At 59.5% G+C, this 16059-nt stretch overlaps 1 protein-coding gene across 2 annotated transcripts; it reads right to left on the bottom strand.

Moving 5' to 3' along the window:
• Positions 1-575: 575 nt before the first annotated feature.
• On the bottom strand, positions 576-15995 carry TMCO3 (transmembrane and coiled-coil domains 3). Of its 2 annotated transcripts, none has more exons than XM_061570216.1 (15): positions 15814-15995; positions 14096-14202; positions 12060-12522; positions 11508-11675; positions 11068-11247; positions 10299-10493; positions 9693-9821; positions 8952-9044; positions 8052-8241; positions 7319-7436; positions 6357-6558; positions 6055-6205; positions 5575-5654; positions 5100-5249; positions 576-4737 (listed from the first exon to the last, which is right to left on the bottom strand). In XM_061570216.1, the coding sequence occupies exons 3-15, from the start codon at positions 12375-12377 to the stop codon at positions 4621-4623; spliced, it is 2091 nt and encodes a 696-aa protein (XP_061426200.1). In that variant the 5' UTR covers positions 12378-12522; positions 14096-14202; positions 15814-15995; the 3' UTR covers positions 576-4620. The 2 variants fall into 2 exon arrangements, with proteins under 2 accessions (XP_061426200.1, XP_061426201.1); XM_061570217.1 differs by having other exon boundaries at positions 14096-14197.
• Positions 15996-16059: the final 64 nt, after the last annotated feature.

The raw sequence follows: 16059 nt of genomic DNA, 5'->3' as shown, positions 1-16059 counted from the left end.
GCACCCCATGTAATAGAACGTTGTCCGCCTAATGGAGCCCATTACAAACGTAACTACAGTACTTATTCACCAGTTAAAGCCCACTGAGCTATTAGCACTTTTGCAGAGGCGACCTGTCCACACATATCACAAGTGGGCATACATTTATCCAGGGCTTAATTGTAACTTTCGGACTCGCCCCTGCTGGGCATATATGAAAAAGAGCTTTATAGCTCATCGGATTCCTCCAGTATAAATAAACACTGATTCTGCTGGATCTGTCCAGGTCGGTCACCCAAACACATTCCTGCGGAGGGAGCTGGTAGGAACGTTGGGTTGCTCGGTCAATGGCCAGGGTCAACGGCGGCGTGGTGTATTCCGCAAATATGCCCGACTGTGAGGGCGGGCACAAGCCGACGTGAGTAGGTTAAACGTTGAATTTTATAAAAGCACCACGGGGTGACCAGCCCCTCCCCACCCAGCCCCACCCTCCCCACCCAGGCCCTCACCACCCAGCCCCTACCCACCCTCCCCTCCCCACCCAGCCCTCCCTCCCCACCCAGCCCCTCCCTGCACGACCGACGGACACAATAATCCCCTGTGGGCTGGTGTAACCAGGAGGTTCCTACCAGTAAAAGTGTTTCCGTAACCGGCACACACCACATCCAGTAGTGTGTCAAGTCTCTTGGTATGACCGTGGCGACTCGTCACGTGCCACCTCCGGTCTCCCAGCGCCCGGGAGAATATTCGGTCCGATATTGCACCCTGTCCACGTGTCGGCACGCAGGCGAAAGTGCAGAGCATTCAACTGTGCGCAAGTTCCTCTGGCCTCAGTTTCGGAGCCTGTACACCTGGGAGTGACACCGGTAGAGCAGCAGCAGCAGCAGCATCGTGCACCGACGTCCCATCACTCCTGTGCGAGCCCCGTCACGTAGCAATAGCCACTGCGAGGATCAATTTTGCGATAAACGTCCTGGAATCGCGCGCCATGGGCAACCGAATTCAAGCAGCTACCGTTCCCAGCCAAGCAAAAGGAGCCTCTTTGATGTGCGCTGCCCACAGCGCTCTCTCCCGAAGCCTTTGAGTCAACATCTCGTGGCTACAACAGCGGTTTTGGCTGCAGCCGCAGGCGAGTCATGCGGGGAGTGACCCGTTTCATAATCGTGTGCGAGTTTAAACAACAAAAAGATCCAATCAGTTCAGCAACGCCCGGCTCGTAGACTTTAATCCTGGCTGCACGCGCCTCTCCGCACTTCGACACGCGCCCTAGATGCACGCACCTGCGTCTTCAAGGGCAGGATCGTATGCCCGGCCACCACCGATTCCATTTCAGCCGGGGTCCGATTTGGCCACCCGGGAAATATTTACACACCTGGCACACCGCATCCACGTTCATCCTCTCCATGGCTGCGGCTACGAGTTTCGCGTGCCACATATCCCACCCTTAAACCAACGACCCGAAACAAATATTCAGTGCAAAATTAAAGCTCTGGCCGTGTGCGCCGCTGTGCTCAAAGCGGGGCGAGCTTTCTCAAAACCCAATCATTCGCTGCGGGTCTGCACTGGCACTGGTGGACAAGCACAGAGTAACAATAACATGGATACAAACAAAAACATCGTCATGCTCATCACGAACAATTCCGAGACCGTAACAGCCAAACATACGACAGTCTGGAGATTTTATGACAATTGCACTTCTGCAGAATAAGTCGCAATCGTGGCTGCGCATTGAACTTGACGCGTCAGCTTCGGGGTGCGATGATGCATCGACTCATCGCTGAAAATTGATTGTTGCTCTCACGCCGAATGCGTCACGTCACGCGCGCGAGCATCGACGCTGTTCGGTTCGTGTGCGATGTCCACATCCGTTGTTCTGCACGTGACCCCTGTGCAACCACTGGCGGCCGCTACCATTCACGGCGATGTTTAAACGTGTTGCGCAATCGAGTGACGAGCCTCGATAGAAACCATTCATCGGGTCGCGGGAGAGAGGCGGCGAGTGAATCATTCCACCACCACTGCGGCGCCTTAAAACCGGCGTAGGTGAACACCTGGAGAGTTGAGAATTTACAGCTTTTTTTAAACAACAGATTCTGCATACTCAAGTATGCGACAGGCGACGTTTTAGGCAATGACGCTTTGTAGCACAGAGGCCAGAGTGGCTTCTCTATCCGGGCCACTGCGCAAAACGTCGCCTATTAGTGGCGGATGTGTCGAGTGTTTTTATTTATTTATAATTGTGCTTGGTGCACCGCTGCCAACGTAGTGTCACCACATCAACAGTCCAAGATTTACCAAAGCCTCGCGTTCGTGAGGTCAGGGTCCTCAGGGTGGGACGATGGGGCAGACCGGGTAAAGGTGGGGCTGACGGGCCCTCCCCCGGCCATGTGCTCAGCCAGACTGAGGACCAGTCGGAACGGCAGCGGCCGCTCAGATGCCCCCAACTTGAACACCGTGAAACCGACCCCTCCACTTTCCTCTCCCCTCCCACGCGTCCATCCTGCGGCGTGCGTGCGCACGCACCCCCATCGACGACCTGCCGTCTCAGAGCGAGCGAGAAAAACGCACTCGGCCGGGAGACAGCGTGACGGCTCCGTCGATGCGTCGCCGCGGCTTGCCACGAAGCGCGATGGCGTTCCAGATCAGATCGATTCGGCAAAGGCTAACGTCACGCTGCTCACATACAGACCGCTGCGTTGGATAATCTGAGCGGCAGTGATATCCAGCGACCATGCATCTCGTCATCAATAAATTACGGCTCAAGACACGTGCATCATCACACTGACTTTGACACGAAACTGCACGGAGGAGACGGAAACTTGAGCAACGGTACAAACGACGAGGTTTGTAAAACAGGACCCTCCCCCTTCTTCCCTCCGGCCGTGACTGCTTCGTTCGACAAAACAAACACGGATCCTAAATGCGAATGTACTCTCAATGACTTGATGCAACCTTGGTCACCCTTGTCATGCATCTCAACTGGCCGATCGCTCGCCCACTGCTTGCATAAAGGAAAACTACGACCACGGTTCCTGCGCGACGCTCTTGAGATGCCGTCGCACGTGAGTGCCGAGTCCATCCCCACTGGAATGCAATGCAAGAGTCGATCCTTCGAATGAAAACACGGTCACGAATATTCGACGGCCGAGTTATCGCGTGTCTTGGACGCGCACAGCACGGGCGCCAATGGAGTCATAAAGCCGGCCGATAGGTTAAGCACCTGCTTCGGCCAGGGCGAGTATAAACGCTATCTCGGTTAGGCAATCGTACACCTGACAATATAGCGTACCCACGCCACCATCGGCGAAACTAGTGGCCATTATCTTATTACATTCAACGGCTTGTCAACCACATTAGCGCCGCGTAGTTCAACCACGAGGATTTTACTACGCCCGTGTGCCTCTCGAGATGCATCGCACGCCCACATATCCCAGCTTCACGTTTGGTCCAAGCGCAAGCTCTTACGGTGGACCGTTTAATGTTTACAGCGTCCCCTGACGCGACGAATATTGCAACACACGACCGTTACTCTGACACGCACACACGCCCATGCATGGGCACGCGCGCTTGGAATAACCTCGCTCATCAAGGATTTCTGGACCTATAGGAAACCACTTCCCCAACAGCAACAGCAATGGCTTGCGCAGAATTCCTACGCCGGCTATGCATCAAACGTGAATCGGCGAATCGGCGGCGAGAGGTGATGGAGGAGGGGGCGGGGGGGGGGCACCATGGCGACCGTCACTCTTGGCACGCGCCCCCTCTTGCCTCACACGCCGCTCGCTCGCCGCGTATTGCACAACTCGGGGGTCCGCGCGGACGAACGCACGAGGGGGGTGGGGGGCGGTGGGCACGGACGCGCTGTTCCCAGTTTCCCGCGGGTTTGGTCCGCGCGTCCTCGTGCCGCTCGCGGACATTTGATCCCGGCTTCCAGTCTCCGCTAACGACGACGACGACGACGAGTGTTGTCGCAACGAGAACCCAAACGAAACCCTGCCGCCGGTCGCAGGACATTTTGATCCGAGGCGGTTCCGACCGAGCTGTAAACGCAGTCCACCGGTTCCAAATTAGAATATCTCTCGTGTGGAATTCCCCGTCGCGCACGCAGGGCCTGCATCGGGCAGCCTGTGCGCAGCAAAGTGCTTTCCGTGAGTCCTGCTGTGTTTGTGATGTTCTTTCTCCCGGGCACCAGGGGTGACCGTGTCCGGCTGAAAGCCGCGTTCTCGGCAAGCGCCTCACGGAGCCCGCTGGGTCCCCAGGGAGTCTCACTCGCCCCCTGGGGGGTGCGTGTGGGGTGAGGTGTGGAATGTGAGGTGTGGCGTGCAGTGTGAGGTGGGTTGTGCAGTGTATCAGGGTGTAAGGTGTACGGTTGGTGTGGTTGTGGTGGTGTGCAGCTGTCGGCGTTTAAGATTGGAGTGCAGGTCTGATGGAGTTTGAGAGTGGCAGACAAATGTTGTGATGCAGGGAGTGGAGCTGAAAATGTGTACTGTATTGTGGGGTTGGTGGTATGTCGGTGAGGAGTGTCAGTGAGGAGTGCCGGTGAGGAGTGTGGGTCAGGAGTGCCGGTGAGGAGTGCCGTGGGCCCTCTGGTGCAGCCTGCGCCATGGCAGCGCGGCTCGCTGCGGTGGCGGCCGCCGTCCGTCACGCTGCCACCCTGCGGTCCGCCGTGGGGGGCAGGCACCGGGCGAGGGACAGGCGCCACAGCGCAGGCGCCAGCAGCAGGCTCAGCGTGGTCACGCTCAAGATGAGCAGGTAGACCTGGGGGGAGGGGGGGGCACGCGGAGGGGGCCGGGGGGGCAGCGGCTCGCGTGAGCGCACGACCTCGTCGTGTGACGCAGGGTGCTCCGTCGTCTACAGGAACCCAACGCGACATCACAGGGAGACAGCGTGGAGGAAGCTACATTTTCATTCAACGCCTCTCCACGTCTCCCACCGATCTCAGTGTGCGCATCGCATCTGTTTGCACTCTCCCGTGAGATATGCAGCCGTCAAGATATTGAGACGTGCATGCGTGTGCTGCGTGTGCTGCGTGTGCTGCGCTTACCGCGCTCCCTGTGTGTACACTGTGTTCCCCGTGCGTGCGCGCGCGTGCGGCCCTGCGTGCCGAGCCGGCGCCTCACCTCGCGGGACACGATGCCGGCGCGGCGAGCACGGCTCCCCAGCACGAAGCTAAACTCGCTGACCTGGGCCAGGCCCGACGCCACCACCCAGCAGAGGTAGCGGCTGCCCCGCGGCAGCACCACCCACAGCACCGCCGACGCAAAGGCGAACTGCGGGAAACGCACGGGGGACAAGGAACACGGAACACGCACCACGCACGTGCGAGAAATTTGACGACACTTCGCCACTCAGATCGGTGCGAGTCGGTGAAGGCGTGGGAGCAGAGACGCGGTTTTGCTGCGCTGGCCGCTGCTGGCCACCGCGTAGCCCCGCGAGCGGCGCCCTTTACGCACGTTGGTCGCCCATCCAAGCAGCGGCCACGCTCAACCCAGCTATGAGATCTCGCGCGTACAATTTGCGTGCGACGTCAAATCTCCCGCAGGTGTATTCCCCCTTGCGCTCTCGTGGGCAAGCGTCGTGCCGGCCGCCGTTTACCTTGACGAAGACGACGAAGAGGGTGAGGAAGAGCAGCGTGGAGAACTCGTAGAGCACGAACGTGGGGAACACGTGTAGCCCTGGGGGACCGCGGGTGGGGTGGGGTGGGGGGGGGTTCGAGGGTCAGGGGTCAGAGGGCGTGAGGCGCGCGCTCACCACGGCATGCGCGGTCAGCTTCGTGAAACTAAACCACCACTCGACCCGTCCTCCGATTACCCGGCTAAGTGGACGGTACGAATATCGTTGGGAAAAAGTCTTCACTTGCTCCCAAGTGCGCCGCGAGACTACAGGTGATGGGTGGGGCCGCTTCATGCCGGGCGTGGCTCACAGGGGGTTTGACGTAGGAAGTGGCTGAGAGTTTTAAACGGGGGGGGGCTGCATAATCGACCACAGCAGAAGTAGTCGATTCCAATTGCTGGTCGATCAATCCGACGTCAACCGTCTGCCATCAACTCTCTCACCTGCGGAGGCGACGCTCACCTATCGAGGCGAAGAAGAGGATGGCGAGGAAGTCGCGGATCGGCTCCAGGCAGCTGCTCACCTCCTCGGTGACGACGTGGCCCAGCGAGGAGACGAGGACGCCCGACAGGAAGCAGCCCAGCTCCATCGACACTTCCAACGCCTCTGTCACCTGCAGGGGAAGGGGGGGGGGGCGGCGTGGGGAGCAGGGGGGTCCGCGGTGAGGACCGTCGTCGTTCCCGTGACCTCGTTAATGCGCCACTCGCCCCGACGGCGCGCCGAGGCCGTGTGGGCCGAGCTTTGCCCGCGTGCGCGTGCCCCACCCGCAGCATGGCGAAGATGAACGCGGAGAGGCCGAGCGTGAGCAGCTCGGGGCTGCCGGCGCGCGCGCTGGCGCTGTGCAGGCGGCGGTAGAAGGGGCCGATGACGCGCGACCGGAGCAGCACGCAGAGCAGCAGCACGCCGGCCATGGACGCGAGCACGCGGCCCACCAGCCCCGACACGCGCACCCACTCCCACAGCGCACTGCCGGGGCACACGCACACACGCGGACATGCACACAGACACAAGCACACAAAGATCCCCCCATTATAGCCTTAACAGACCGTAGGAGCAAGTGCTGTTAGCGAGCGCCTATTACGGGCCGACATGGCACACGAGGGGGAGGGTGGTCAGTATCACGCTCGGCCGCCTTTGTCTCCCCAGTGACGATGTTTACACATCGCACGAGGTACTCATTTTCAGATAATCATCACTGCTGTTGGCCGTGAGCGGGAATCAAACTCGGGACGCCGACTTCATAGCGCAGCGGCACTACCGCTCCCCGCGCATGCACGCACATGCACATGCACACACACGCACGCACACACAGGGCCACACTGGGAATTCTCATAGTGTTCCGCACGTCGAGAGGACGGCGTGAAGACTTGCCGGCGGCCGCCATGTCACCACCCTCCCAAGCTCGACGGCTCGTCTCACGACCCAAAGTGAGTGCGCAAGAACGGTCTTGGCAAAACGAGCGGCCGAGTCGTTGGCGGAGCGGTGGCAGAGGCCTGGTTCCGCACGCCTGCCCCACGTGCTGCTCGGCACACTCCGGCAACACGGGCTACGGCACTCAATTCACAATGGAACCGGGCGCAGGCAGGGAGGGGAGATGGACTCAGAAGGCTAAAGTCCGTTGTCTATGAATGCAGTTGCCTACATTTCTGATCTCAACTCGCTCCATTGCTGTGACTTGATTCCATTTGTTTTGCTTTCGTCATGTTGGCGACCCGGGTCAGGGTACCTGGCGGGGTGTGCCGTGCCGGCCTGCGCGAGCGTGGGCATGAGCGCGATGATGACGCTCAGCTGCATGTCCTGCACCACCAGGATGCCCAGCAGCATGCTGCTGTAGTCCCCGTCTCCTGGCGACAGCGGGGAGGGCAGCGGAGGGGCAGAATCAGCCGAACGTCCACGGGAAATATCCCTCCTGCGGAGTTTAAACCCCTCCCCCCGGCGCGGCTAGGGAACGCACGACCCATGGGTGGGATCCGGCCCCACGACTTCATTCCATACGATCTCCTGCTACGAAACGACCCGCAGCACAATATCGCTCTGCATGCCACTGGGCTCCACCAATCGGGTACTCGGGAAGGGGAATTTTCAAACCTGGCAAATATTGAGTTTATAATTTTAGCTCCTGTTACCGCAAGGGCCTCTTGCAGTGACGGGCGTGGCTGAAGTGTGTGTGTGATAATGCGCGATCACACGACCAAAGGTATAGGAAAGTCCTATTTGACCCCTTCACCCCATGACCCCCATGACCATCAGTGGATCGACCCCGAGTAAGGAAGAGGCTTCTCACCCCTGCGCCGCTCACGTAAAGGGGCTTTACACGTCGCTGTTCTCAGCACACACGGTGGGGGTCACGTCGGCTTAAGAGGTCACGGAAGGCTGGAGACCGCACGGGCCTCGGAACCATGCAGGCCTAGGAGCCGTCGAGCCGTCGGGGCCGGAGGCCGAGGGCACGGGGAACCCACCCTCCTTGTCGGGCCGCGCGCCGGCCGCCTGCAGGAACTTGGAGATGAGCGGCGTGCTGGAGAGCGAGAGGCACGCGGAGATGAAGAGGCTCTGGTTGGGTGGAATGTGTAGCACGTGGCCCCACAGCAGCCCCGTGCCCAGCATCAGCACCATCATGGCCAGCGGGGTCTGCAGAGCGACGCGCCACACCTGTACGCACGCACCACGCACGCATCACACACGCATCACGCTCGCACCACGCACACACCACGCACGCATCACACACGCATCACACACGCATCACACACGCATCACACACGCATCACACACGCATCACACACGCACCACGCACGCACCACGCTCGCACCACACACGCATCACGCACGCATCACACACACACCAAGCACACACCAAGCACGCATCACACACGCATCACACACGCACCAAGCACGCATCACGCACGCATCACACACGCATCATGAACACACGCAGTAGTGGGGAGCGGTAGTGCAAGGGTTAGTGCGTTGCACTGCAAACCCGGCAACCAAAGTTCAATTCCTGTTCAGTGCCAACACTGGTGATGATTATCTGAATCAGCCTCAAATGAGTGCCTGGTACAGCTACCCCCTCGTGTGCCATGCCGGCCTTCATAGGTGCTCGCAAATAGCACTTGTCCCAATAGTCTGTTAAAGGCTATACGGGGGATCTTTGTCTTTGTGTGTGTGTGGTTTGGTGCATGTGTGTATGTATGTGTGGTATGTATGTATGTGCGTGTGCGTGCGCGTGCGTGTGTGCGTGTGTGTGCGTGTGTGTGTGTGTGCGTGTGTGCGTGTGTGTGCGTGTGTGTGCGTGTGTGCGTGCGTGCGTGTGTGTGCGTGTGTGCGTGTGTGCGTGCGTGTGTGAGTGCCCGTGGCCTCCACCTTGCGCAGCCGATCCGGGTAAAACTCGAGCCCCACGAAGAAGAGCGTGAAGAAGACGCCAAACTCCCCCAGTGTCTCCACCTGCACGATGGCCTGCACACCGCGTCACACCGCGTCACACCGCGTCACACTGCGTCACACCGCGTCACACCGCGTCACACACGCGTCACACCGCGTCACACCGCGTCACGTGGCTCAGCGTGCCCGCACGGCCCGACTCGCCAACACGGCACGACCCCCTTCCCCTCGGTGTCGTCCATCGGGGTCGTTCGACCGTACTTCACCGTCCCTGTCAGTGCGGGTCGGTGCGGAGGCGGCACGTTTTGTGCCTGCTGATAGGCAGCCAACGGGGAGAACGCGTCCGGGAGGACGTCCCCCACGGAGATAGAGCAATGGGATAGGTTCGTTTGTAGGAGCGAGGTGGATTGTGGCAGAACTGGACCGTGAGAGATGGCGGTGGCATCGGGAGGTCTTCATCCAGCAGTGGACTGACAACGGCTGATCATGATGATGATGAAGAGTTGGCGGTCCAAAACAAGGCTGAGGTGTAGTACACACGCGGTGTGGCGATGTCACGTGACACGCAAGGCACGATGGGGAGGACCGATCGAGAACTGCGCGTGCGGCACAACGCCACGGGACTCGGGGAGCCGACGATCGGAGCGTTCCATTAGCATGTGGGGGGGGGGGGGGGGGGGGTGGCGGGAGGGGGCGGTAGGTGCACGGGCTCGGGGCGGTTACCTTGATGGCGTTGAGGCCGGAGGGGCCGAGCAGCACGCCGCACACCACGTAGCCGAACATTGAGGGCAGCCCCATGAGCATGCACAGCCACCCGCACGGCAGGGACAGCAGCACGATGGCAACGATGTCCTGGGACCAGACAGAGAGACGTGCTGAGGTGAGAGAGCCAGGAACAGAGGCATGCGAACACCAGCACAAAGACACCGCAGTGCCCTGGGGCCAGGCACACGAGGGAGTGGGTGGCCAGCACTATGCCCTGGCCGCCTTTGTCTCCCCAGTGGTGATGTTTACACATCGGACAAGATACTCATTTGAGGCCGAGTTGACCTAGGGAGAGGCCCAGGACCGATTCAGATCATCGTCATCGGCTTTCGCCGCGAGCGATTGTCCAAGTGCAGCACGCTAACCATTGCACTCTCTGCACCTCCGATAGGCATGGCTGGCTGCGTGCGGTGCGTGCGGTGCGTGCGGCGCGTGCGTCCATACGTACGTGCATACATCCACACAGAGGCAGCCAGAAAAATATCCCGAGATCGGGCTGCTGCACGACCGCGTCGTGTACCCATTCGTCGTTTTTTGCCCCGGCACGAGGGCCCCGCGTCTCACCGTGATGAGGTGGTGGTCGGAGCGCGGGATGGTGGAGTCGCGGGGCTTGGTGAGCACGTACTGGTTGTTGAGCGAGTCGATGAGCATGCTCAGGCCCAGGTCCTCCCCGCCGGCCTCGCGTCGCGACATGTTCCCCACGCTGTCCTCGTCCGGCTCCTCCAGCCGCCACACCGCCTCCACGTTGGCGCCTTTCCCCTGGCGCGGCGAGTGGGAGGTCAGCGACGTTGACCGCGCGGGCGTTTTGTTTCGTGGCCGCGCTCTCTGCGTCTCTCCCGACGCCGCGCGTTGTGTCCGGAACGACGTCCAACTTTAGCCGAGCGCGCGCGCCCGGAGCCTCCGGGAGGTTTGAGGCCGCGCGACCGCAGTCGCACCGCGGGCTACTCCTAACCCTTTCCCGTTGCGATGACGGACGTGTACGATGCTGGACGTGTACGTCATCGTTTTTTCTTCCAATTCGTTCCCATAACGTCATCGGAATGGAATCGATTATGGATGGAATCGAATCGAAGAAAAAGGCCACGCGGGAAGGCGTGTGGCATAGCTTGGCGCCAGCTATCATAGAGTGTCGCTGCAGCCGAATGTCTTAAAAATAAAATTAACGCTGAACCCCTTGTGCGTTCGAGATTCAGCGATGAGCGGGACACCACCCGCCCTGCAACTTGCGGACGTCGCCGGTAACGGGAAAGAGTTCCATGCGTCCGCAGGAGGAGACTGTCGTGGCTCGCGGGATAAATCTAAACGACCGAGCCCTGCGGGGAGAATGGCTCACCATCTCCTGGTTGTCGAAGACGTGCTCCTCGATGCGCTCCTCCAGGCGGTTGGCGGCACGCCGCACGTCCTCCAGCACGCCGTCCAGCATGGAGAGGCTGCGGTTGCGCAGCGCTCGCACTTTCAGGGCCTCCGCCTCGCGCCGCTCCGCCGCCACCAGCTCCACGTACTCCTGCTCCTCCTGGCGCGTGGGGGGGGGGGGGGACACGAGGCATTCTCATCGGCAACGTGCTGCCCGTCAGCAACACAACGTACAAGCTCTCGGCCTTGTCTAGACCACCAACAGAGCTGTACGTGGCTGCCGTATAAAACTCTCGACGCCACCGACACATCGTAATGGTTCTTTAACTCGCACCTTGAGCGTGCGATGAATACCAGAGCGTGCGAGCGGACCGTGAGAACATACGACCCGAGCGCCACTCGCGTCCCCCCTGCGGGCACCTTGATGGCCGCCTGCCGCAGGGCCTCCAACCGCTGGCGACTGCTCTCCTTCATGTTGAGGAGGTCCCGGAAGTCGCCCTGCAGTGCGCGCTGCAGGCCCACGATGGCCTGGAACACGGAACTCTCGCTGTCGTTGAGCTCCCTCTGGAAGATCTCCAGCGTGTGCACCTGGGGGCGAGAGGCGGGCAGCCGGGTCAGCTGACAACGCCACCACCGCGCCGCTACCTACTCCAGTTAGTAGTTGACTTTTGGTTTTGTCACGTTTGCGTTTTTCTTATTTGTTTTGTCCCGTTTGTTGGCTCGGCAGTACAGATGATAGGCGGAACATTTGCGATGCGACGGCAAACACCGCTCGCGCCCGGACTATTTTCCCGTTCACCAGATGTGCCGTCGTTCATCATATTCTGGGCGGAACCGGCGGTCAGCGTAAGAATGCATTTTCATTGATGACTCGATGCATTGTTCCGCACCTACTGCCACCAGAAGGTAACAGCAGCAACAGCAGCGACATATCCCCTCCGCACCGGCCGCCCCCTCTCCAGCTCCACGTACCTGAAAGAGCTTCTCCTCCGGCGAAATCTTGCCATCCTTCTCCACCACGCCGATCGCCGAGTTGAGCTTACGGATCACCTGGGCTTTGTGCTTGAGCAGAGTGGCCAGCCGGCCACACGCCCACTGTTTAATGCCGCCGTTGGCTCCGCCACCGCTCCTGACAGCTCGTGCGGCCGCCTCGCGCCCACGGTGCAGCTTGATGGCGTGCCGCGCCACGGAGCCGTGCTCCGCTCCGTGCGCCGGCAGCACGGCCAGCGCAAGCGCCACCAGCGCAAGTGCCGCCAGCAGCCGGGAGGGGCGGGGACCGTCACCGTCCATCACGGTAGAGCGTGGGAGCGCGGCTCCGCGCTCCTCATGACCGTCCGGCGAGGGCCGCCCAGGTTGTCCCGTGCCGTCCGATGCCGGAGGCGTCCCATGCGTCTCCGCAAGATGATGGCGGCACGGCCTGGGGAGGAGAGTCGGCCTGGACCCACGGTTCGGGCGGCACGGAGGGAAGGGGAGAAGCGGGCGGGACAGCTTTTACTGCGGGGGTTTCAGAGGGAGCATCGTCTGGAATTTTGCCCCAAGCCTCCAAAAATCTTCGGGCAGCCCCGGGCAGCACGAATGAACATGCACCAAACAGAAATAAACTCCTTTAAAAAAGTTTTAAAAAAACAACGGTTTTATTAACACCTTCGTTTAACTCACGGTAGAGAAGTACGTCAATGGCGCCTGAGACACGCGGCGCCTGATTTTTGGGTGAGCCGATTCCACAGTTTATGGACTGCGGTGTTTTTGACCTACACAAATATAAATATAAATAATAAGGCGTCCATACAGAATGTAAATTGCTTTAAAGTAGCGAATCAATTGATTAATTGATGCCGATTTTGATACAGGCATGCATTGTCACCGGATCTGAGTACGTGCGCAAAATGTAATGTGGAATTGATTGGACAACGGGAAGTGGACGAAATTTTGATTACAAGATTTGACCACGACAAACGGAGGAATCAGGTTAGGTAAAACCGTTGAAAAAAGCGGGTGAACGAGCGACACTCATGATAAAACCCTGCGACGCGTACACTCTGAAACTGGGTAGGCACGAGGCGGACCTGGCCGCAGAGGAGGCCAACGTTGTCTGCTGCCAGGGAGCAGCATCACCGGGCAGCAGAGGCGAGGATAATGTTCCTGAATGAGGGCCGAAGTGGACTTTCAAATACCTTTGACGGGGCACACCTTGACACACCCCTCGGTCACTCGCAGTGGCAGAAGTGACTGGGTGTGCCAAAACTATGAACACAGCGTTTTCCAGTCGTAAATATCCTTCTAGAGTACCCGATCAGTACGGTCAAGATGCTTGCCGTAACAGATCCTGTCATGTTTGCGAGCCATTCTCCACGTGCTAGGAGCGCGGCCGCGGGGCCATACGTTCATCACCCCTGCCCCGCAGGCTCCAAATCTGTCCGACAGAGATTCCGCAAGTGCGGTACGTCACGCTCAACCCTACTTGCAAAAGACACTTAACCTACGCGCCCTGACCGATGGAGAAACACAGCCAGTGGGTCAACACCACAGCACATCCCGGACGCGTGCGCGTCCCGTGCGTGCGCACGAACCCAACGCCAAGGGCGCCTGCGCCGCAAGGAGGGTGCTCGCTGCCTGCCACCAACTTCAGGCCTCTGCTTTGGAGCGATCGTTTCGTTTAAAGTGGGACGAAGACCCGGCGTGAAATGGCGCAGCTGGGCTTTGCACGGGCCCTGGCTCGTGGGGGTGGGGGGGCCCCCACTCGTCCACCGTCCCCTCCTCTCCGTGACCCGGCGCCTGGCCTCTTCCGCTCCGAGGGACTCCCCGGCACAAATTGCACCGCCCGGCAGCCGCCCCCGCTGCCGGCGAAGAACTCAACACCGCAAACCGCCTCCGCGACGCGGGGGCACCTCCGAGCGGAGGGGTCCTACTTCAGGCGAGAGCGTGGCACCGCTGTGCAAACACGCGCACGTCACTCGAGGAGACCGCGCGGACGTCACTCGCCGTGCCGAGCCTGCGCAGACTGTCACCTGTGTTTAGTTTCCTGGTGCCGTGGCCTGCCGCGGTGGAGCCTGAGGAGCCGTGACGCGGTGGATGGGGCGTGCTAAGATGACTGGCCAAGTCTCGTCCATCTAGTCTGTCCAGAAAAACAAGGAAAGAAACCGACCTTTGTTCAAGTTATGATAGCCGAAACCGAGAGCTCAAGAAACCAGGGCAGCCTTTGTTTGCACGAGTGACTCCGGGTCACCCAAAAATGAAAGCAGCAGCGGGCATGAAGAGACCCACAACGTGAACTAAATAGATCATAATTCAACCGCGTTACAGAATTAAGCGGTGAAAAAAAAAAACGTGAAGAAATAGCCAACTCAAATTAATTTCCTCTCACACAATTTTAAATGGGCGACCCCCCCCACTACCCCTGTCCATGTATAGCCACACGAGTGGCACCAACATCCGCTGTTAGGGACATCACAGCGCAACACAGGGGGGTGGGCGGGGGGTGGGTGGCCAGCACCGCACCCAGCTGCCTTTGTCTTCCTAGTTCTGATGTTTACACTCATCCAAGGTTCAGTTAACCTCGTGGAGGCACTCCAGAACAGGTTTGGCTGGGTATCAGGTGGACTCTATTATAATCTTCTCCGAGGCTGGGGATCGAATCCAGGCCGTCAGCTCTCGAGCGCGAGGTGGGACTCACTGGCTCAGCCAACTCAGATCTCTTACCTGGTGACACAAGCTCGCATCTCTTACCTGGCTAGCCAACTCGGATCTCTTACCTGGCTAGGCAAACTCGGATCCCTTACCTGGCTAAGCCAACTCGCCTCTCTTACCTGGTGACACAAGCTCGCCTCTCTTACCTGGTGACACAAGCTCGCCTCTCTTACCTGGTGACACAAGCTCGCATCTCTTACCTGGTGACACAAGCTCGCATCTCTTACCTGGTGACACAAGCTCGCATCTCTTACCTGGCTCAGCCAACTCGCATCTCTTACCTGGCTAAGCCAACTCGTCTCTCTTACCTGGTGACACAAGCTCGCATCTCTCACCTGGCTAGACAAGCTCGCCTCGGTCGGGCAATCGGCCCCCTCACCTTTGTCAACGGAATGAAGGCGACACGACGCATAGAGCCTGGGAACCAGGAGGATCAGGGGCAGTCCGATTGCAAAGCGAGTATTATGAGCACACAGATTAAAGTGTCGTATCGTTTGCTCAGTGAATTAAAAATAAGAATAGGGTTTACCCTTTCTGGCAGTGAAACAGGTGGCAAGAGGTCCCGACACCACAGAGACAGCTTTGTCAATGAATCAAGAAAGGTCCCATGGTAGATCTGTATCTGCACAGCGTAATGGAGTACGTGAGCATCCAGCCGTACGACAGCCACTGTCATCACGTGCAACGCAGCACACACGACGTGAAGAAGCCTCACGGCGCCAACACGAGAGCCACATCGTGAGCAACCCCGGGTTAATCCCACAGACATCACCACCACCATCGCCACATCAACACCACCACCATCGTCACATCAACACCACCACCATCGTCACATCAGCACCACTGTTACCAGCACTAACCACTATGATTATGAACACTGTCACCACAGCATAACAACCTCTACCATCGGCACCACCCTCACCAACAATCGCCACTGCCACCGTCACCATCGCCGGCACCACCCTCACCACCCTCGCCACCCACCGCCGTCGTCTCTGCCACCCTCTGGGCAGCAACCATCAACCATCACCAGCGTCACCTGAATTCCGCATTCGCTTCTCAGACGCCGCTCCGCCCCAGACTCCAAAACCACCGCCGCCTCCACCACCACCACCTCCTTCTTCACCACCACCACCACCAACAACGCCTCCTCCTCCTTCACCACCACCTTCACCTCCACCACCACCAACGAGGAGGAGGAGGAGGGCGCGATGAGAAGCCGTCTGGTAACAGCACCGCGCGACAGCTGAGCAGCCAGAGAAGAGACCCGAGGGTTGAGAGAGAG

Source organism: Lethenteron reissneri, chromosome 45 (assembly GCF_015708825.2).
Source record: "Lethenteron reissneri isolate LAM-NWPU_2019-01 chromosome 45, ASM1570882v1, whole genome shotgun sequence".
NCBI classification, from domain to species: domain Eukaryota; kingdom Metazoa; phylum Chordata; class Hyperoartia; order Petromyzontiformes; family Petromyzontidae; genus Lethenteron; species Lethenteron reissneri.
This window is presented reverse-complemented; position numbering and strand designations above follow the sequence as displayed.

Excerpts from the sequence above, each read along its gene's own strand:
- TMCO3 (XM_061570216.1), bottom strand. The coding sequence starts at position 12,377 with ATGGACGGTGACGGTCCCCGCCCCTCCCGGCTGCTGGCGGCACTTGCG. Across the intron at positions 8,242-8,951 it reads ACCCGGATCGGCTGCGCAAG|GTGTGGCGCGTCGCTCTGCA; the intron begins GTGGAGGCCACG and ends GCGTGCGTACAG. Across the intron at positions 6,206-6,356 it reads TCATCTTCGCCATGCTGCGG|GTGACAGAGGCGTTGGAAGT; the intron begins GTGGGGCACGCG and ends CTTCCCCTGCAG.